Genomic DNA, 23,898 nt, shown 5'->3' on the forward strand with positions numbered 1-23,898 from the left:
AAGAACAAGAAAAGAACGAATGAAGCCCAAAGTAGAAGAAAGGAAATTGGAGATCCCAGTGGAAAAATACCGAAAAGATCAGTGAAACGAAGAGCTGTGTTTTTTAAAAGGTAAAATTGACAAATCTTTACCCAGGACTCAAAAGTCAAAAAGTAGAAACTTTTTACACCTTACACCACAGAAGTGATTAAAATAGGAAAATCTGAATTGAGTGATTACTAGTGAGATTGAATCAGGCATCAACAACCTCTTACCCTGGCTGGCATGGCTCCGTGGATTGTGTGGACTAAAAGGTAGCTGGTTTTGACTCCCAGTCAGGGCACATGCCTGGGTTGTGGGCCAGGTGCCCAGTTGGTGTGCAAGAGGCAGCAAATAGATGTTTCTCTTCACACATTGATGCTTCTCTCCCTCTCTCCTTCCTTTTTCCTCTCTAAAAATCAAATACTTTTAAAAACCGCCACCACCCTCCAACAAAAGCCCAGGATCATATGACCTCATGGTGAATTCTGCCAAACATCTACATAGCTAATTCCAAGCCTCCTCAAACTCTTCCAAAGAAAATAAAGTGGAAATACTTCCAAACTCATTTTATGAGGCCCAGCAGTACTATTCCAAAGTACACCCAAATCAGACAAGGTCACCGTGAGCAAAGAAAATTACTGGCCAGTATTTCCGATGAACGTAAATGTGTAAATCCTCAATGAAATACTAGCAAACCAAACTCAACAATATGTTAAAGAGATCATAAACCATGAACAAGATTTACTCCACAGATGCAAGTGTGGTTCGACACCTGCAAATCAATGTGATACAAATATCAAATAAAGGGAACAAACCATAGGACCGTCTCAAAAGATGCAGAAAAAATTGGCTAAATCCAACATCCACTTATGATAAAACGCAACAAAGTGGGTATTATAGAGGGAACATACAGCAACATAAAGTCCACATACAGGGTGGGCAAAAGGTTTACCGTTGTATGTATGTGAAAGTTTATTACTGCTGTTTATTAGTGTATTTCTATACAAACAACTATAAACCTAACCATACTTAATGGAGAAAAGCTTAATTTTTTTCTCTAAGGTCATAAGATCCCACTCTTGGGAGTTTTTATTCAACACAGTATTGGAAGCCCCAGTTAGGGGAAAGAAGCATTCAAAGCAGGAAGGAAGAAGTAAAACTGTTAACTGCAGATGACATACATAGAAAACCCTAAAGATGCCACTGAACACTTGGAACTAAAATTCAGTAGGTGCAGGATACAAAGTCAGAGAAATCTCTTGTGTTTCTATATAATAATAATTACCAGAAAGAAATTATGAAAGCAATCCCATTTACGATTGTACCAAATAAAATACCTAGGAATAAAGTTGACCAACGAGGTGAGAGACCTAAACACTGAAAACTTGAAGACGCTGATAAAATGAAGACAATAGAAAGATATTACCTGCTCGTGGATTGGAGTTAATGTTAAAATGCCCATACTACCTAAAGCAATCTACAAATTCAATGCAGTCCCTATCAAAAAAAAAAAAAAACAGCAATCCTAACATTCATGAGGAACCACAAGAGACCCTAAATAACCAAAGTAGTCTTAAGAACAAAGCTAGAGGCATGACTCTGCCTGATTTCAAACTATAGTACAAATCTATAGTTATCAAAACAGTATGGTACTGGCATAGAAATAGACATAGATCAGTGGAATAAAGGCTAGATGTAATTCCACACATGTCAATTTACAACAAAAGAATCAAGAATATACAATGGGGAAAGGACAGTTTCTTCAATAACAGTGTCAGGGGAAACTGGGCCACTACCTTACACAATATACAAAAAACTGACTTGAAGTGGATTAAAGACTTCACCATAAAACCAGAAATCGAGACTCCTGAGGGGATCAGGGGGACAGGTGCTAAGCTTCTTGAATTGGCCTTAGCAATGATTGCTTTGGATTCGGCATCAAAAGCAGAAACAGAAGCAAACATACTAACAGGCACAAACTAGGTCAGAACCAGGGAGTCGTCGTGACTACCCTAAAATAATTTCTTCCCCTGTGCAGCTGTAAAGCTGGTCACGGTGATAACCAGGTGGAGAGTCTGATCCTGCAGGTTACTGATTTGCAACACAGGTAGAATTCACAGCACTGACAGAGTGCTTACTTATGAAATATGTAGGGAGAAAGAGTGCAAACCCTTGAAAAGGGGAATGGAGGCAAATGAGAAGATTCCAAGTACCCCAAACCCCAGAGATTTCCCTCTTCAACAGAAGGAGCTCCTCCCCCACTACCTAATGAGAATGATTCTTGAATCCCCTGTCATGACCACCCCTTATAAAATTCCATTCTCTTCATTTTCCACTCTTCCCACCTCCTACTGCCTCTCATCTATGACTAAGCCCCCAAATTCTCTCTAATTCCAAAGTCAAACTGTAGAAAATAAGGCTTACAAATGAACAGAATTGTGAGGATTTCCTAACTCTTGGGTAATACGTGCCAAAAGATTCTGAGGGCACTACACCAGGGCAGAAGAAACAGTTTAGGTCAAGCTGAATTGATTGGTATGAGTACATTTCATTGCAAGTGATCACAGGTGATCTAACTCATGTTCCAGCAGTGGGTGCCAGGTACATTCTTGTCCTGTTCTCTAACAGTAGCTAGATCCTCGCTTCCTTAAAACCTAGCCAGGCCAGGTAACTCATCAAGATAACTTGGTCAGACATCAGAATCCCCACAAGCTAGTTTAAGCAAAAGGAATTCATAAAGCAGTATAGACAACCCATAAATCACTAAAAATGGCTTAAAATGACGTCTAGGCTGAATTCTAGGAATGACTCCCATCCTACGCCACAGACATGAGCTTGCAAGATAGAGCTGCTGTTCCTACAGTCGGGAAGCCACCTGCCAACTCAGAGAGCACTGACCACAGCCATCAGGTCCAAAACCGCATCCCACTTGGAACATCCAAGCCTGTGTCACAGAAAGGGATTGACAATCTGGACTACCCTTGTACACAGCATGTTAACACATACAGACATGATCAGACAACCAGCTTTTTCACTTAACAGGACGCCTTGTAGATACTTCTGTGTTAACACAGAGATTACCTCCTTTTTGATGGCATTGTATTCGTATGGATGTGTCATGATTCACCATTTTCTTCAGGAGGACACTTAGGTTTCTTCCATCTTCAATGGATTCTTTCGTCCTGACCACACCTGTGAGAAAGGAATAGGATCCTACACATACCCTTTCCCCCTATATGTGTGTGCTTCTGGACTTGAAACTGAATTTCCAGATCACAAGCCACTGTTTTTCTTTATATATGTGCCTCCCTATGCCATCCCCCTTAGTCTAACATGTTATTTTCCCCAAGAGAATACCCACTGAATGAGTGTTTCATCCTGCTTTTCTCTTGCCATGGGGCACTATTTGCATTTTGGGAATTTCAGATGCGAAGCAGCCTGGCACACTTTCTTTTTGCTACAGTATGTCCAGGGCAGGCAACCTGAAAAAGTCTCTAACAGAACGTGTCATCTCTCACGCTTTTTAATAGTTCTTTTTTCATAGACAAATGCCAGTTGTCTCTAACCAATTAGGAACAAGAGCCCATAAAGATGTTTTCTGGTTATAAAGATGCATTTCACAACCTCAGGACAAACATGCACTGTGATGTGCCTTAAATCGGGTGTCAGGACAGCAGCATGTAGAGCAACGTGAAAGAGAACCCAGGAGGAGGAAATACTCATTTTAACAAGTACCCTGGAGGCAGCAAGTCACCAAATACAAAAGGTAGAAAATCTTTAATTTTCTTAACCTTGGCATCTATAAAATGGGGGTGAAACCTACTTTCGTAATGCCCCACAAGGACTAAACAAATGGTAAACAAAAGCGCACTACTGCTATTACAAATATCTGCAGTAACATGTGCCCTAGGCCATGTGAGTTAGCTAAGAAAGGCAGGAAATTGTCTGTTGACCAATGATAGATCATTCAAGAAGTACACTCTCCCAAAGTCGGTACCTGTCTGTTTTAAGAGAACCTCCTTCTGGCCATAATGATCTTGATCCTCATCCTGTCCCAAAGTCCACCTCCAGCCTGTGCCTCAGCAAGCCTGTAGCAGCACAAAAGGGGGGGGGGGTGTGCAGGTACAGGGGAGCAGAAAACAAAAGACCAAAGACCACAGCATGCTTCCTATGAGCTCCCTAGTCCATCTATATAAATATGCTTTGTCTAAATGGGAGATTTTCTCTGTGAGCTTTAAAGACTTGCAGCCATGATGAGATCCCAGTTTTAGCCAGGCCACTACTAAAGAATCAACAGAACTTGGTGGGCTCGGCATAGACTGCCCCTTCTGGCTGCGTAACTGTGTGCCTCTTATAGAAATTGTCTCACAGTTCCGGAGACCAGAAGTCTGAGATCAGAATGTCAGTAGAGTTGGTTCTCCCAAGGGCTCTCTCCTTGGCTTGTAGATAGCAATCTTCTACACGCCTCCACGTGGTCTTCCCTCTGTGCTTATCTGTGTCCAAATTTCCTCTTAGAAGGACACCAGTCATACTGCATTAAGCCTGCCCTAAGAAACTCATTTTTACCTTAACTTTTAAAGACCTTACCTCCAAATATGGTCACATTCTGAGGTACTGGGACATCAGAACTTTAATATGGGGGGGGGGCACCATCCAACCCGTAACAGGTGGTAACCGCTTGTATACCTGCAGATAGGTTGTTTTTGAGTGACTGCGATGTAGCTTGGTGATCAGATACTGTAAGTTGTTGAAGCTGTCACACTCGATGAGGGGCTGACAGCTTATGCTGAACATACAGTTAAACGTGTTTACTGGGAAGTGTGTGTACAAGTCGACAGCCTGAAAAGGCTGAAGCAGACAGTTCCTCTCACTTCTGTGCCGTCTGATGTACTGAGGGCCTCCGCCTAGCACACATGCAAGGTTAGAAACAACACCCTCTTTTTTAAAGTGTATTTTATTGTTTGTGCTATTAGTTTTTCCAATCTTTACCCCTTTTCCCCCCTTCACCCTGTACCGCCCCACCCTCTAGTATTCCCCCCTAGTTCATGTCCATGGGTCGTACATACAAGTTCCTTGGCTTCTCTATTTCCTATACTATTCTTAACCTCCCCGTTTTGTACCTGCCATTTATGCTTCTTCTTCCCTGTACCTTCTCCCCCCATTCTTCCCCTTGCCCTCCCCACTGAAAACCCTCCATGTGATATTCATTTCTCTGATTCTGTTCTTGTTCCAGTTTGCTTAGTTTCTGTTTTTTGGCTTTTTAGGTTCAATTGTTGATACTGGTTTGTTGTCATTTTACTGTTCATAGTTTTTGATCTTCTTCAGTTTCTTAGATAAGTCCCTTTAACATTTCATATAAGGGCTTGGTGATGAGGAACTCCTTTAACTTGACCTTATCTGGGAAGCACTTTATCTGCCCTTCCATTCTAAATGATGGTTTTGCTGGATAATCTTGGATGTAGGTCCTTGCCTTTCATGACTTGGAATACTTTCCAGCCCCTTCTTGCCTGCAAGATCAGATAGGTTGGATATCTCATCGCTTAGCTCTTTTTCTGGAGCTTTGCTGTTCTTTCATTTGGGCCATAGTTGTCTCTGCACACCTGTATGTTGTCAGGGGGCAGGGCCTTAGGTATTCACCCAGGTGGGGCACCCTCTCTGCTGTGTTGTGGTGCTGTGTGGGTGGGGTCAGAAAGGGAGTAACGTGGCTCGCTTGCTCAGCTCTAGCCCCACTTTCCAACAAACTCTGTCACACAAGAGTGGGAATTTCTCCCCCTGTGGCATCCCTCGTGGTAGTTTAGAGCTGGCTTGGTTCAGCCAGGCCTGCCTTGCTCAGGGCAGTCTGCCACCAGGCCAAGAGTCCTCTCCACCCACCTCACTGCCTGTCCCCATCCCTCCTACCAGTCTGGTGAATGTTTCAACTCCTCAGTTGTTGGAGTTCCATGCAGTTTGATTTTCTGGTGCTTCTGGTTGTTTACTATTTTTAGATGGGTGGTCATCCTCCTTTTGGTTGTGTGTGGAAGCAAAGGGTTTCTAACTACGCCTCCATCTTGGCTGGAATTCTAAAGAACACCCCTTTTAAAGAAGGGAACACAAAGGGTACATACACTGACCTACAAGAACAGGACAAACTAGTTTGCAGGCTTTGGCCTTACAAACTCATTATGCCCAGTTGTACTTGCACTACTAAAATCCAGGGCTTCGTGGGCCATCTATAGCCATTATTTTTAGGGTAGAAACTATGCCAACCTAAAACTGAAGACTACTAGTTCATGTTTACATGTTTACATCAAGTACCACGGCAGCCCTTCCTTTATACGTTAACATTAAATAGTGTTATGAAATGGGAACTCCTACCGTTGTCCACTTACAGTAAACAGAGGCGTAGAGGTCACATAACTTGACCTGACCAAGGTTACAAACCATCGTGCAGCAAAGCCCAGACTGGTGAACAGCCGGCTGGGCTCCAAGGCCCACACTCACGTCCTGCTTCTCAACATGACCATTCACCCAACAGCAGCAGCAGGTGAGGCCACCTGCAATAGCCGGAGAAGGCTGAGTGACATCTTGTCAAAACGCCAGTTACTGATTTATTCATCTTGTGAGAAGGACTTAGAATGTACCTTTTAAGTCTAAAAGGTAAAAAAAAGGAAGAGACAGTGATGAAAAGTCAGTAAGTTACAGTCTCACTCAAAACTATTATCCTCTTTCTGTTTTGTTTTAAACATCAGTCTGGGTAGCATTTAACCCAGCATGAGCCAGTGAGATAGAGGGAGAAAGGAAACTATTCCAGCACCTGGGAGCAGGGCTGGCCTGCCACCAGGATGCCGTTAGTGAAAGGGTAAACTCGGAGCTGCCCCTGTCACCTCACAGCTGCCCCGACCTGCCAGAGGCTTCATGACCCAGAGACAGCAGCCACCTCTACCTACCAGCACCTTACCTCCTCTCTCAACTGCAGACAGGCCACAGTTCTGCAAGAAGGCAGCGGAGCAAAGGCTCTCCCTTAAGGAGAGGGCAGGGGATGAGCTGGAAACACAGGAAGCAGCTTATCCAAGCACTGTTATGCACACACGTTTGACCTCAAAGCTACAGTACTTCGGAAATGCTCGCTCCACCTCCAACACTAAAAAACTCAAGTTGTTCCTGATTTTCTCCTCAAGACACATTCTTCTCCTTCCTCCCCAAAATGACATTACAAGAGGAATCCTGTATTTTTAAAAAGTTTTTATTTTAATCCTTCCTAGAGGAATACAGATTTGAATGAAATACATTCATTCTATAAATACATTAGCAGCAAAACCTTCCCACCAGAGTCCTGCTAGTCCAGCCCAGAGGCTGTGCCTCAGTGCAGCACAGTGTGTTCTTTCTGTCCGTCAACTTAAGGACGTATGCTTCTTGCTGAAAGGAGGGTGTGCCTGTGAAACCGGGTGAAAGACCAGATGGATGCAAGAACTAAGCTGGGACCCTGAAATCGCTCCCATGTGGTGACCTTAAGAAGCCTTCCACTTTCCAAATCCTTTGGTATCCATACTTAACTGGTTGGTCCTTCACAGACAACTGGGTAGGACTAACATTGCAAATACACCACTGTGTCTGGAGTCATCTGACATCTGAGTTGACAACATTTTGATGGTGTCTCAATCCTTTCCAGAAGTGAAGCTAGATATAAAGAATCATTCCTTCCATGGGCCGAGGTACTGCTTTGCCCGCAGAGTCCACATGTGCTTGTTGTCAGGAGACAGGCATTATCTGGCTCTCCACCTCCAGGTCCCCTTTGTCTAGGGGCTGGAAGCTTGACTGGAGACCAAGGAACAAGCAGGTGCCTCACCCTGGCTTCTGTCAAAGCTAGTTTCTTGGACAGTGGCCCAGGCATCTCCCCTCTTCTCTCCATTGTGGCCCACTGCCTGGCTGCCTTTTTATCTGCCCTCCAGGCACCTGCTGAAACTTTGGGAAGCAAGGTTCACCCTAAATTCCCAAGTAGAGATTTAAGGCAGGTGGCGCTTTAAACTTGTTAGCTGCAAAGCAGCTTATACTACTGTATTTCAGTCTGTTCTGGGATGAATATAAGTCACAACAGCCCACATGAACTAAAACACTAGAGACCCACAATCAGCAATTGGGGCCAACTGTAGAGCATTACTAAGTCACAGGACTTAGAAGAAGAGGGAATAATGGAATGATTCAAAGTAAATCTGCTTTGTTTGGGCAGAGGGCAGCTTTGACTCAGGCATAAATGTGCACACAGATTACCATGTAAATGAAGAATAGACCTCAAAAGTTGACACTTTTCTCCCCACACATCACTCAAAATAGGACACATGCTCTCTTTTCCCCACCTGTTTAAAGTGTTTTCATTAGGATATTCCCATAAGTGCTTTCTCCATTCCCACTCAGTTTGTTTTGGCCATTGGCTGGAAGGAAACCAGAAACCATTTTATATAAAAACCACTGTAGTGCATGAGTGTTATGTGTGTTTTCCCCTTTGCATTTTCTGTCCAGAAACAGTTGGCATCTTATTTATGTGCTGAGAGAGACTCATCTGCTGAGTACACAGCACCGCTCATTCGACAGTCTTCTGTCCCCACAGAGTCCACTAGCTCTTCCTCCTCTGAGTCATCCTCCTCTTCCTCCTCTTGTGCTGATGAACTGGAGGTGGGCCCTTTGCAGGTTTTCAGGTGGCGGGTGAGATGGTATTTGGTTAAATAAGCCTTTGTACATTTTTCACACACATAGTCCCGTTTTCCTTCGTGTGAATTAAGATGTTTCTTTAAATGATTTGTTCTCAAGAACAGCTTATCACACTTGGGACACTTGATCTGGCGTTCTCTAAAAAACACAAGAAAAAACCTCTGATTTGGGGTTAAAATGATGACTGAGGCACACACTTACCTTTTATAATCTCAGGCCTTTGTCAGAACGTTACCGTCTAGAACACACGTGGCAAACACAAGGCCCGATCCAGCCAGATCCAGCCCTCTCTCTCCGCCCGGCGGCAGCCCTGAGCTCCTTGCGCCTAGTTGAGGACTAGTTACATTTACACGGTCCTAAAGTCACATTCGGCCCTTTGAAGGCAACCCTGATGCGGCCCCCGGTGAAACTGAGTTTGACACCCCTGGTCTAGAATCACACCGTTTCCTGTGAGGAATACCATACGGATAAGTCACAAACATACGTACAGTTTAAACAGCACCGGCTGATTTTGCCTGTTTTGAAATTCTATGTAAACAGGATCATACTGTGCCTTTTTTGTCTTTTGCTTCTTGCACTCAATATGGCATTTGTGCGATTCGTTCAAGTCGCTGTGGGTACCAGCAGTTTGTTCCCTTCCACTGCTGTTCACTACCTTACACACACACAACCTACCTTTGTTGATGGGTATTTTGGTGGTTTCCAGTTTTTTATTACCACAGGCAAGGCTGCTGTCAACGTTTATGCCCTTGCATGTTGGTTCGCATACGTATGCGTTTCTCTAGGGCATAGACATACTCAGGAGCAGTAGAGTCGGAGCAAACACACGCCCATCTTCAACTCTGCCAGATAGAGCTAAACCGTTTTACAATTTCAGTGTATTAACATACAGGTCCATCAACAGCCACTGGAGAGTACCTGTTGCCTACATTCTCACCAGTAGGTGGAGGACTCAAATTTGAAAATGTTTGCCAGTTGGCCAGTCTGTTAACTGTATCTCACTATGGTGTCGATGGTAACCCCTACAGCAGCACCAAGGTCTAAGTAACCCTTACTCAGACATGTGAGAGCGGAACAGAATCTTAGAGATCACACGGGCCAGGAATTTTTTAACTTTTGTTTTTAGAGCACCTGAATTGTATATCTTCATGAAAGCCCAATACGTGAAACAGACAAAAGGGGGTTAAAATCCCTGAAGGAGTGGTGTGCTGGGAAGTTCTGAGGCCTGGCTGCTGTTAGCATTTCCACCACCTTCTCCCAGCAGGAGACGGCACTGGCGGGTTCTGTGGAGCTACAGGCTGTGGAAAATTAAGTCACTGCTCTCGTGGAGCTTATGTGCTAGTGGAGAAGTTACACCATAAACAAACAAAAAATATATACTAGGTATCAGATAGCAGTACGTACTATGAAAAAAATGAAGCCAGGTAAGAGCGATGGAATTCTGTTTTAGGTAATTTAGTCCAGGAAGGCCATTCTGAGATGATATTTGAACAGAGACCTGAATGGAGGGAGGGACTGAGACAGTAAAATATCATCTAGGGAAAGAAGTTTCCGGGCAGTGGTGTGTAGTACACAGTCCCGAGACTGAAGAGCATTGAGTAAGCTGAAGTAGCAGCAAGGAGAGGGCCGGTGTGGCTAGAGCGGAATGTGAGGAGACAAGGAATAAAAGATGAATTGGGGGAGGTAGCCAAGTACCTCCGCCACATCAGGAAGGGGCATCTGGGCATCTGGGCTACGGTGAAGCCCTTCCAACCCGACATGTGAAACAGACAGAAGGGAACGCGGGAAGCCCACTGAGACCTATCAGCAGTGAGGCGCACAATCTGATTTCTGCTTTAAATGGAGTGCTCTGGCCACCCTGGACAGAAGACAGGTTCTGTGTGTGTGTGCACCTGTGCAGGTGTGTTGGGGATGGATGAGGCGAGAGAAGCCCGGAAGCAGAAAGGTCAGCTGGGAGATGACTGAGTGGTCTGTTCAAAACAGGCCAGTGGTCTGGACTAGGTGAATTCAATGGGAGACTGGATTAAAGAGGACTCCAAGGAGGTGGCTTGGGCCACTGGGATGAATGTGGTGCCACGTCCTGAGCTGGTGAGCACTGGGGAAAGTCAAGTTTGTAGGGATAATAGTAAGAGTTGAGTTTTGGACATATCAGGTTTGAGCTGCCTAGTGGACATCCAAACCTCAGAAATGCTGAGTCAATGGTTAGATATGTAAGATTGGAAATATAAGTTATAAAGATGAAATCTGGGCCCTGGCTGGAAAGCTCAGTTGGTTAGAGTATCCTGATCTGCCACGGTTGTAGGTTCAATCCCTAGTCGGGGCACATACAAGAATCAACCACTAAAGACAAATAAGTGGAACAACAAATTGACGTTCTCTTTCTTGCCCTCCTCTTCTAAAATTAGTAAAAAAAAAAAAAATGTAAACAAATGGAATCCAAAGCCAGGGGACTGAGGAGACGACCTAGGGAGTGTCACTTCTGCTCCTCTTCCTCATGGGAGGGCAAAGCCAGGTCTGCCACACGCCTGTGCACCCGGAGGAGCACTGTGAGAGGGACCTCCTGCGTCTGGCTTCAGGACTGTAGCTATTCTCTAAGCAGACAAATAGAATGAATCCCAATACTACTACATCCATTTTGAAATACCTAAAAGTAAAAATGCGAACATCTGAAAATGTCTCCAGGGATCTCTCTATATAGGAAGTCTAATGCCTCATTCAACTATATCTCGAGTGAACGGGGTGTGTCTTTGATGAATGACTTATACTGGTTTAAACTTCTGACAGTCCCAAAACCTCTTTCTATTCCATGGGAAGTGGACGAAAAAAGAGGCTTATTGTATTTCGTCATCCTAACAAAAAGAGTCCAGATCCACATTTAATAGAACTGTTTTCGTTGGTCAATACCTGAAAAGCCGATCCCAACCCAAATGGTGAAAAAACAGTTATACAAAATACAAAATAATTTATATGGCATTATGCTGTGAAATGGCAACAGAAAAAAGTGCAAATTTTGGTGTCACTTGAAAGAACAGAAAGTCAATGTCAAAGAAGAAAATAACGACTTTATTATATCCTGAATAGTACATATCTGGAATTCTGTGGTCAGAGCGCCACATTTAAAAGCAGATGGTAAGAGAAAAAGTTGTAGAAATTAGGAATATTTGGCCTGAGGAAAAACAAGGTTTAAAGGAACCATGACACAGTGGTTTTAAGTAGGAAAGGCTGTCACTGCAAAAAATATTGAATTTATGTCATTTATAGAAATTGGTATTATTCTAAAGGGCAGATGTAGAAATAAATGGTCAGAGGCTGATACAAGCTTGACTGAAATAAAACTTTTCCTCTAAACTACGTGAATGATGTGATATTCGAGAGGAAACAATACAACTAGTTGCCAAAAATACCGTGGAAACAAGTCCTTCCTTCGGATGAACTCAGGGGCTCTCAGGATTGAGAGCTACTGGCTGGGCATCAGCGCTACTTGGGAAGCTTACGAACACACCAACCCGAGGCCAGGGTCCTTCCCCTGACCAACTAAATCGGGTGGGGCCCTGACACCAACGGCTGTTTCTCGCATTGCCTAGCTGATGATTACGAGCAGTGTTGGGGGTTACATGCTGTGCCTCCACCTCCAAATGCACGTGTTGAAGCCCTAACCTGCAGTGTCGCTTGGCATTTGGAGATGGGGCCTATGAGAGGTAATCAGATTACGATGAGACCGTGAAGGTGGGACCCCCGTGAGGGGAGTAGTTTCCTTGTATGAGGAAGAGACTAGCGCGAGCTCACTCTCTCCACTATGTGAGGACAGAGCAAAAGGCAACCGACCACCTGCAAGCCAGGAAGGGGCCCTCGTCAGAAGCCACCCACACTGACGCTGAACTCAGATTTCCAGCCTCCCAAAGTGTAAGAAAACAAGTTTGTTGCTTATGCCAGCCAGTCTATGGTATTTTGTTACGGCAGCTCGAGCTGACTGCTGTGAGAAGCGAGACTAAGTGGTTCCAGAGATGGCTCTTTCGGCTCTAGTACGGTACAGTCCTAACTGTGTTTGATGGTATGTCGGATTTCTCAGATTTTACACTAGTAATTAAACTACTACTGAGAATGTTTTAAAAGGTCATTTGGAGAGTTAGAAATGCGGATCGACACTCTTTGGATGTTTTAGCTTCAGGTTGCAGTGTGATCAGGAATCAGACAAAGGAGTGAATATGAAAGCCAAGTATTTATCTAAACCCAACAGTAAGAATATCAAGTTTTCATTAAAGACAGATTTCTAAAGAGCACCTCCATAACATGAGTTACTATTTTCTCCCTCTTCTGACACTTGCTAAAGGCTCAAGACCACAAAATCTCTCCTCCCTACAACCACTGTGGCTAATGCAGGCTAGGCATCTGATGACACTGCAGTTCACGCCATGAACTCCTCCTGAACTGTGGACACCTCCTCTTCCAGTGGCCCTGCCATGACGCCGGAGCAACCCTTTACAGACAGACATCTCACCACGACACCCTCTTCCTTCAAACCCTCCAATGTTCCCAACAACATGAGCACACTTAACATCTTTCAACCGAAAATAACAGTACACTTCCTGTTTTTTATCCTAATTAAAACACACGCACGCACCCACACCTCAACACATAGCAGTGCCCGGTACATGGGGAGGAAAAGTCCTCCAGTGGACCCCCATTATCTGCAGAATAAGGCTTCGCTTTCCTAGCTGGGTAAAAGGTTCTTCACAACGTGGCTGCTGCCTGTCCCCACAACCCTCACAGGCACGCTGTGCCCAGACTGTGACGCGCCACCTGCACCCCACAGGCCCCCGCACCTGTGTCTCTGAACGTGCCATTCCCTCTGTGTAGAACACCATTCCCATCCCTTACCCTGCTTCGCCTCCCTCAATAATTCTGATTTACCTTGTTCAACACTCAAACTGCCAGAACCCTTCCCAGGACAGCCCAGGCTGAGTTAAGCGGGTCTTCTAGGGCCTTCCAGAATGCAGTGCTTACCAATGATTGCAACACGGCACGGCGAGTGTACCACTGTGTTTCTTTCCTGGACTCTGAGCTCTTTAAAGACAAGGGCTGTGACTCTCATCTCCATATTCCACCACTAAGCACAATGCTGGTCACCCAGGAGGAACTTAGAGTATTTGTTAAATTAAGTAAGATTTTGTTTTTAAAATATGAATAAAAGTAAATAGAGAGTAAAAGTGAAAAATAAAAACAGAGCAAACAAGTGGAGCCTTCCAGAATAAAACCAAAACCCTAGTTTTCTGACCAGTGCTTTGCCATGTGGGACACGGGAGATATCTGAGGGTGCCCAGGCAGGAGAGAGAAGACAGGCCAACCCCGGCACTTGCCCCGGGGGGGGGGGCATTCCAGCTGCAGGGTAACTTACTGTGTGTGGGTGAGCACGTGCTGCTTGAGGTCCTGCCTCCGCATAAACAACTTGTCGCAGTAATCACACTTGAGATTCTTCTCACCCGTGTGGATGACCATGTGCGACTCCAGGTGTGCCTTCTGGGTGAAAGACTTGTCACACAACGTGCACCTGTAGTTCTTCTGACCTGCACATCAACCCAAATTGTCACACTGTGAGTAAAACAGCCATTAGCACTCTCAAGATAAATGGGCACACATGAGTGTGCGGAAGAGGCAGGAACAAAACAGAACCAACTGGCAGGTGGAACTTCACTTTCCAGGGCCATCCACTTGGCAGCACTCAGAGCCACTGAATTTACATTTTACAGCTAGCGCTAGTAACGTGAATAAATCTGATCCCCTTCTAGGACTGCTGACATATATGTATTTTAAAAATGTTTATAGTAGACGTGATATAAAACCTGAAAAAAAAATCACATAATCCTAGGAGCAAGTCTATAGGTAAACATATTTTTACAACCTAAATTTATAGTTTTCTCTCTTTTTTTAAACACACAACATGACTTCATAAACCAGGGATGAAATATAAAATTCTTCTTAGAATGAGGAAATAAGATTATGCTAAGTCAGGGGTTGGCAAACCTTTTCTCAAAGACTAGTCAGTATTTTAAGCTTTGTAGGCCATATAGTCTCTATTGTGACTACTCAGTCTTTTTTTAAAAAATATTTATCTATCTTTAGAGAAGAAGGGAAGGAGAGAAGAAGAGAAATATCAATGTATGGTTGCTTTGTGTGAGTCCCCTGCTGGGAACTGGCCTGCAACCCAGGCATGTGCCTTGACTGGGAATCGAACCACGATCATGTGGTTCTCAGGCCCGTGCTCAATCCACTGAGCTACACCAGCCAGGGCTGACTACTCAGTCTTAATGCAGAAGGATGAAGAAGAATATTACTTTCAAAGACTTGGAGAGCAAATAACCCAGCCAAGAAAACTAAAACTTCATCAGTTATTCTGCAGTATGTACAAGAAAAAAAGGCCCACAAACACAGAGATTGGTTTGCATGCAGTTTAGAATATGGAAATTCGAAACCAAAGCTTTGCCGGTGTTGACTGAGCAATGACTGAACGACATTCGTTCATTCGTTCGAGGGAGCAAACCTGGCTCTGGCTGGGTAGGTGGAGCTCTAATGGGAGGCTCAGGCCACTTCCATAGAATTCCCTCAAGTTCAAACAAATGGATCAACTTCCTGGTTATGAACTGCACTTTCCCAGTCACCTGGACACCTGGCAAGTGGAGTCTCCTCAGCGGAGATTCCCTCTGAGGAAGCACACCTACCCCACCAAGGTCTACCACACTCAGAGTCCCGCTGACTGCCAGCGGGACTGGTTTCTAACCTCTTACCGCAGTTCCACCTGCAAGACTATCTCACTGCAAAGTCTTAACCACTGCAGTTTCTCACTGTTGCAAAATCCCACTTTGATGGTCCAGTACACTTACCTGTATGTATCTTGAGGTGGGTCCGCAGGTTGCTGGGATCACTAAAAGCCTTGCTACAGAAATCACACTTGTGGGGCTTCATACCCATGTGGCCCATAAAGTGGACATGAAGTTTGGAGGGAGAGATAAAAGCCTGGGGGCACATGGAGCACTTCCACTTCCTCTCTTTGCTGTGGCCCGGCCCATGGCTGCTGCTGTGGCCCTGGCTAGGAAGATGGTTATGGATGTGGCTGGTCAGGTGGGCTTTGAATTCTGTATAGGAATTGCATTCCTTGCCACAGTTACAGAGGTGCACATCTGGGTGTTCAGGAACACCTTTAAAAACAAAAGTCACTCCATATGTCCTGATACTTAAATTTTAAAACTCACTCTTGATATTAATTGTTGCTTACAATTTTTCCCTTCTCCCAAAATTTTCATCTTGCCCACTCTCTATGAAAATAAAATGTCTGTTCAGTGCTCTATCCCAGCCTCTCCAACAGAGTAAATACTGAATAAATATCTTAGTAAATACTGAACTACAAGGCATATTTCCTAGGCAAAAAAAATTAAGATTCTGTAGCACACACAAACTCACAAAATCCCTGGACATCGTGCATCATCATGACACAGTGCACAGAAAAAGCCCACGAAAGCTGAATCCATTCAAGGAGTTTTGCTCTTCTCTATGAACTTCAATCACAATGGTACTGGCTCAAAAGGCAACCTATGGAACTTCAAATTCCCCAAATCAAAGTCCTAACACAAAGGTTCACTTCATAAAGTACTGTTTGGTCAGTAACATTCAGCTTGTGAAGAACCTCACAGATTTTAACACTTTTAACAGAGGGATCCATACCCTGCCTTTATATATACAAAGGTTATACGATTCGTTTCCGCTGACATTTAAATCATTACCAAAACTTTACTTTTGGCCCTTGGTGTTTTTACTACACCAGATTCATAACAAACAAGTCTTACATGAACTTACCAATCTGCTGAGCATAATCCCGGCTGTAATAAAAAAGCAGTTCATTTTCAGGAGGGATATCTTGTGAGGTGCAGAAATAAATTTTCCCATCGTGGGGATAAGCCACCAAATTCTGCTCTTCCCGGTTCCTAGGTTATCACATTGAATAAATCAAGCATGTTAATTTGGAAATATACACTAAGCACATCATATCCTGATAGCAAAATCCTCTATGAAGACTTAGATATAATTGCTCTGTGTCATTTTTCTAATTCCATGTCCTACCAAGAGGTATCTGTATATAAACAGAATTCTTTCTTCAGTACATCAGTTTATAGCCCTTTATAGTTAGAAACACTAGAATCTGCTACTGAAAGCAAGAAAAATAAGTAAATTAAGTCTTTATAAAAAAAATATGACAGGAGGGTTGGGGAAGATGGTGCAGGGGAGATAAATGGTGATGGGAGGAGACTACTTGAAGTGATGGACAGACAGTACAATATATAGATGATGCATTATGGAACTGTACACCTGAAACCTGTATAATTTTATTAACAACAGCCACCCTAATAAATGTAATGAACACAAAAAATAAAAAAATTATAAAAAAACAGTATGACACAGACACAGAGGTAGATAGCTGAACATTAATCACAACTAATGGTTAACAGAATGAGAAGGCGTTCCCCAGAAAATTCAGCGGTAACAGTATCATTCCTTATTGCACTGGTAGTGTGAAAAATTGGGGAAAAGGACAGTTTCTTGTGCTTCCATTTATAATTACCATTAGTCAATGACTATCGGAGTAAATAAGGTGAAAAGCAGTACAGTACGCACAGGGTAAGTTGCATTCTCCATCACTTCCCCGTACGCCACAAAGCTTCCTACTGAGAAGCTTCTGAATTGTAACACTTTCTTCCATCCACAGCTCCTCTTACTCACCTGGCTTTGCGCACAAACATCATCCAATTACATTCATTCTCGTCAGTTGTAATGATGCAGAATTCAAGGACACCGTTGTGGTATATCTGCCAATGGAAGGCAAATGAACACACCAAACGAGCTGACAAGCAACACAAAATGGTCCTAAATTAAGGCTAGCATGCTCCTGTACTTTGCAGCAGGGACTAGACGTTTGTCATTTCACCAGTCCCCCAACTTCAAGCAATTGGATAAAGACCATCAGAGATCTACAATTAATGTTCAGTGTATAGACAGACAGTATTCTTGATTATGCACATTTTTGCTTGACTAGAAAAAAAAAACAAAAAACCAGTCAACTTGTTTTCATGACCTACATGGCACTGAATGAACTTTGAGGTGAGAGAACCCTCTCTTTGCAATGAACCCAGCATTCTTCTTTGTTTCCCTTTGGATACCAGTAAGGTCCCCAATACCAGTGGCTCCTTACTTTCCACACAAGACCCACCTTCCCCTCACTTCAATTTTAAAGCATCATTCCCAATCTACTAAAATTCAATATATACATGTTTATAGGACAAGTTATATTAAAACCTTGTTTCTAGCCCTCCCTTTAGAAAACTAGAGAAACAATCTTAGCTTCTAATTCTAGAACTATTTCCCATGCTAAAACATTTAAGGAATGTTTTAGTCAATTATAAAACAAGACTTTCATCATATAAACAAAGCCTATAGCCTTGGCTGTCACAGGTAATTAAAAAGCAGACTCATTTGATTATCTAACAAAATGGAGACGAAAACAGTTGACCCTCTATATTCAATAGCTGGTGTTTTGCCATGTAATATATGTAACTCGAGTACCAAGAACAGAAAGGGTGTGATGTTAAATAAACGACAGCACACTGTATGTGCTGACTTCTACGTCACTTTTAACTACCTCGTTAAAATGCAAACATCCAGAAATCACACGCGAGTTTCAGAAACACTGACCTTCCAGATATGGTTAACTGCCTTGTCTGTCCATTCTGCTACCTCCATGGAGTGACTCTGCTGGCCAATGAGAGGCCCAAAGCAAGTCCGCACAGGAATGGTTTCACCAGCCCATACACCTGTCAGTAGAAGGACATCACCTACATAATCAGTGATTTAAACATCTCGGAGGACACAGAAGAGAGAGTAGCTTAACTCATTCAAAGAATCTTATTTTCAGTGAGCCTAAGAAATTCTGACATTCCACTCCTGAGAGGTAGCAAAGTATTATGGGTATATCCTGTAACTATGGAAAATTGAGTGAACAGATTAAATGGGACTTAGAAGAAATATGCAGAGTAAGAAGTAGGAGCAGAAATTCCCAAATCCAGTTTTATACACAAGGAGCCAAACCACATCCCTCCAAATATGTTATTTTGGAGCAATTGCATTAAAAGACTAAAGAATATTACGATTATAAAACTATACAGCAGCCCTGGGTGGTGTGGTTCAGGTGGTTGGAGGTTGTCCCACAAACCAAAAGGTCACAGACTGAATTCCTGGTCAGGGCACGTGCCTGGGCTGTGGGTTCAGTCCCTGGCCGGGGTGTGTACAAGAGGCAACTGACCGATGTTTCTCTGTCACACTGATGTTTCTCTTCCCCTCTCTCTCCCTCCCTTCCCCTCTCTCTAAAATCAATGAGCATGTCCTCTGTGAGGGTTAAAAAAAAGTGTGTGTGTGTGTATACAGCGCAACTGCTACAAAATAAATCAAACTTCTAAAACTGTTTGTGCTTAAAGTGCTGCGGTATATTATCTAAGCTGTTTAATGCTTTCAATTGACACCATCCCAAGCCATAGCTGAAAGAACAATGAACTCTGACTCATATTTTCAAAGAAATGGCATAGCACTTCAAAAACCATGTTAAAAAGTCAAATACAGGTAAGCATACTCGGGCAGTGTACATTCCTTATTCCTAGGGAGTATTAGACAATTTACAAACATTTGATCTAAAAATATCTTTTGTTATACATAGTAATCAGTGGTGAATTTCCCATGTTTCTGTAAGAGAAAGAAGTTCAAGGAGTGCTTTGCCATGGCAACTGTTCGTGGATGACACAGCCAAGAATAAAAGCGGAGCCTTCAAAGACTCGGACCAGGATTCTCTTCTCTATTCAATTCTGACTGTAAGAAAGGGGACCATTTCCAATAAAGTTTTCAACTTGATTTATCCCTATCACCGCTGAACAAGAAAAAAATCCCTGAAAGGATAAATCTTAAGCCATAAATTGACTTCTGGTCAACCAAATAATCGCTGAATTACACGTGTCCACTTTTACAACCCCACCTCGCAAAGAGAGGAGGGACTCGGTGAGGCTGTGGGATTCCATGGGTCTTACCAACTTCCGCTCCCACGATTGACTGGCGGAGAACTAGCTGCTTTGGGAGAGAAAGCCTCGCTCTGCTCTCTATGGGAGTGTCAGGAACAAAAGTCACTGGTCCGTGATCAGGGCAGTCTGAGGGATAGGCTCGGTCACAGAGTGTGCACCCTACAGATGGAAAATTTGAGAAACACAAATGCGGTCACTTCAAGCAGGCTGAATTACCACCCGCTTTTCTAGTTAAACACTAATTACTAAACTGTAACCAGTAAGAAGCAAGGTTCTAGGAGAAATACTCTAATCAAAAACACGACTCTCTTACACTAAAACATATATCCATTTTTAGGTCTCTCTTTAGCAAGATGAGATTTTTTCCCTTTTGATCTTATTCAGTGCATATCAGAAAAACATCAAAAAATAACACTACATTAGTTCAAGAATCAAACTGAGTCATCCTTGGGCACACCCTCCCATATATTTTAAATTAGCTCTAGATTACTCTGCAATACCTAATACAATGGATTATTTGTAATACCTAATAAACAGGCAGCCGCACCACTGTCCTCTTTTCCTTCACTATAAACAGACTGGTCAACCAGATTTTGATGGCAGATTCTTAAGCCAAAAAAATATTTACAACCTGCTCTTTGGGACAGCAGGTGGAATACATTCCTGCAGCAGATAAACTTGCTTCAAGTTCTTACAATCATTTACATGGCCCTCCTTCCTGCACTGTCAGAGAAGGTGCGTCCTGTGCAGACTGCTGTCTGTGCTGACAGCTTCCCCTGTACAAGCTCGTGTCTTTCTCCATGAATCTGCTGCCGTATTCTCTTACTTTTCCTTCTCTTTGTAAAGGAGTAGCATTCATGACCCTATTAGCCAATGACTGAGTTCACACTTTCCAAATTTGTTCACAAATTAAGTGGGATCTGTAAACCTTAGTACCACAGCCATTTTTTCGAGCAATCCATTAGAAATGTCTACTAAATAGGATAAGGTAACAGTAAGTTTTCACATCACAGAACAGGAATAACATACCACTTCAACTACTGATCAAAAATTTGAGTATCAGATCAGCAATGCCCTATCCTTGATAAGAACTGATTCTTAACAAGACGGGAACCACCTCCAAACAAAGAGAATTCAGGTTTCATATAGCAAAAATAAAAAAACTCTAGAGGTTCCTCCAAAACCTACAAAGGGCCAATAAATCATGGAAAGACATTCGAGATCACTAGTCACTAGGAAAATTAGGAGGGTATGGAACCCTCCTCACATACCAAGGCTGGAAATACAAACTGGTGAAGCCTCACTGAAAAACTCTGGCAATTCCCCAAAGAGTTAAACATACAGCAATTTTCCTTTTAGATATATGGATGGGGCAAAAGTAGGTTTAAAACTGTAAGTATATGAAAGACAGAGTTTATTTTTGCATTATTTATTATTGCATTATTTTCCACACAAACTATACACCTACTTCTGCCACACCCTGTATATCCAAGAGAATTTAAAATATGTTCATACAGAAACTTATATAGGTTGGGGCAAAAGGTTTACAGTTTTGAGTACACAAAAGTTTACTCTTGCATTTTATTTATGAATTATTGTATTATTCTCCATATAAGCAACTATAAACCTACTGTTATCCCACCCTGTACACAAAAGTTCATAGCAGCATTATTCCCAATAGCCAGAATGAGAAACCACCCGAATGTCCGTGGATGATAAATGGATAAATAAGACGTATGCATATGTATACAACAGACTCTTACTCATTCACAGAAAGGAATGCATACAACGGACTCTTACTCATGCACAGAAAGGAATGAAGTACCGACACCTGCCACACTGGATGAGCCATAACATTATGCTAAGGAAAAGAAGCCAGACGCAGAAAGTCACATACTGCATGATCCCATTTATATGAAACATCAGTAAGCAAATCCAGGAGGATGGAAAGTAGATCAGTGATTACCTGAGCACAGTGTGGGGAAGGAGGGACTAGGTAGTGAGTGGTTGCTAATGGGGTTTCTTCATGCGATGTTAAGTATGTTTGGGGGTTATATAACAAAGTTATACAACCTTGTCAATATACTAAAAACCACTAAACTGTACACTTGAAAATGTGTATGGTAAATTTTATCTCATTTTATAAAAACACATTTAGAAGCAAGAGGTTTTGCTTGCCACTTTAAAGAGAATCAATAGGGCACTGGCCTGTGAACCAGAGAGTCACTGGTTCAATTCCCAGTCAGGACACGTGCCTAGACTGCAGGCCAAGTCCCCACCAGGGCATGCAAGATGCAACCACACATTGATGCTTCTCTTCCTCCTTTCCCCTCTGTCTAAAAATAAATATTTTTTAAATTAAAAATAAATTAATAAAAAGGATCAACAGGCTAATTTAGGCCATCTCTTATCAATTAATGATCCTACCTTACATTCCCAGATTAAAATACTTAAAATTATAAATTTGAGATTCGAAAGGTCGATACAAAGGTCTCCCCACTGCTCGGCTTCTGCAGCACCAGAAGCTGCACCCTACTTTCCGGACCCTCCCGTTCGGTCGCCTTCAGAAGCTCCTCCTCTGCTGCTGTACCCTGACGCCCCGAGCCCTCTCCTCATTCCACTCTTACTGGATGATCTCACCCCACTTCCATGGCCACGACTAACACCTTCGAGCTGAAGATGCCTAAACATTTCCAGACAGACAGACCTCTGAGCTCGAGATTCAACTTCTCATTAGACATCTCTACTGGGTATCTTATGGACACCGTAAAATCAGCATGTCTAACACTGGACTCACCATCACTGCTCCAAAAAAAAATCTATTCCTCCTTCACCGATCATTATCCTAAGGCACAGTACCACCATCCACCCAGTTTTCTGTGGCAAAAACTAGGGTTTTCTCCTTAACCCTTCCCTCCTCCAGCTTCATCCAGTCAAGGTCTGGCGAGTTCTTGTAAATGTCCTACACTTTTCCTCATCCTTACCTCTACTCTAGGTTGGAAAATTATGTTTCACTTAAATTATGGCATCATCTTCCTTACCGACTTGCCTCTAACAAACTTGTTATCCTCGTATTACCTCATCCCTCACTCCTTATAATCAATCCTTCTATTCTGGCTCCTGCTTCTTTCACCTCACACCCCTCATCTCACCCCTCCCGCCCCTGTTTCATGCTTCAGCAATTCTGACCCACTCATGATTCTTTTAGTTCTAGGCACCTAAGGGAGGCCAACTCCTGATTCTCAACTGCCAACATCTTTCTTGTCCTTCAGGTCTGTGCTAACATGCATGTTACCCCCCCAGTAAGTTTCCCTGCCCCTTCCACGCCCCCCTCCTCAGGCTCCTTTAGCACCGCGCACTTGACCCCAACTTGCACTTATCACACTGTACTGCAGTGGCCTGTTTCCTGGCCTATGCTTCCCATCAGACCACGAGCTCCTTAAAGGCTTGTGCTGTCTCCTGTAGAACATCTCCCCTCCAGCATCTAGCACAGAGGCTGGTATATAATATACCATCAACGTGTTTCCTGTATAGTGAAGCATCTACTGAAACCAACAAACTGGCTCTTTTTATACTTTTTGTTTTTGTTTCCCCATAAAAATAACTTTTACATGCCCAACATAATATGCATTCTAAGCAAAAACAAAATTGCATTTGTAACCACCTACATTTCTCCAAGGGTAGAAAAAAGTCCTTATGATGTAATAAATTTTGCCTTATGTTGAAAGAGCGCGAGGCAGGTCACACAGGATACCTTACTACAGTTTATCCCTATAATTAATTCTCTATTACTGAAACTTTCCAAAAAACCTTACATATTATTAAGCTATGCTCATCTGCAAATTACAGAAATGACTATGTCTCCTTACTTTGGGAGGAAGTTGAAAAACCAACGAAATGTCTGTATATCATTTGGCTTACTTCAGGAAAAGGTATATTAATATAAAGGACACTACAAAGGCAAAGAAAATTGCAAAGCCTAGCTACTTTCTATACTCCTTTAACACCTGACTATGTGACTACGCCTATTAGGGATGATGGCCCTTTCCACCAATATTTCCAAAAGAAAAAGGCTAAGCACACT

General features: G+C 43.0%; 1 protein-coding gene across 5 annotated transcripts in view; it reads right to left on the minus strand.

Annotated features, from left to right (window-relative positions):
• Positions 1–7,427: 7,427 nt before the first annotated feature.
• Positions 7,428–23,898, minus strand: part of PRDM4 (PR/SET domain 4) — a 28,533-nt gene continuing 12,062 nt past the window's right edge. For 3 of the 5 annotated variants that reach the window (XM_037067979.1, XM_037067976.1, XM_037067977.1), the window contains 7 exons: positions 19,824–19,973; positions 18,445–18,584; positions 17,476–17,561; positions 16,555–16,682; positions 15,585–15,899; positions 14,102–14,270; positions 7,428–8,844 (listed from right to left, as the gene is read on the minus strand). In XM_037067979.1, coding sequence (XP_036923874.1) covers positions 8,532–8,844; positions 14,102–14,270; positions 15,585–15,899; positions 16,555–16,682; positions 17,476–17,561; positions 18,445–18,584; positions 19,824–19,973 — 1,301 coding nt within the window. In that variant the 3' untranslated portion in view covers positions 7,428–8,531. The remainder of the gene's footprint in view (positions 8,845–14,101; positions 14,271–15,584; positions 15,900–16,554; positions 16,683–17,475; positions 17,562–18,444; positions 18,585–19,823; positions 19,974–23,898) is intronic. The other 2 variants (XM_037067980.1, XM_037067978.1) reach the window with 1 other exon arrangement.

The sequence above is a fragment of the Sturnira hondurensis genome, unplaced genomic scaffold, assembly GCF_014824575.4.
Source record: "Sturnira hondurensis isolate 20B ecotype Veracruz unplaced genomic scaffold, ASM1482457v3 Scaffold0017436, whole genome shotgun sequence".
In the NCBI taxonomy this organism is placed as follows: Eukaryota; Metazoa; Chordata; class Mammalia; order Chiroptera; family Phyllostomidae; genus Sturnira; species Sturnira hondurensis.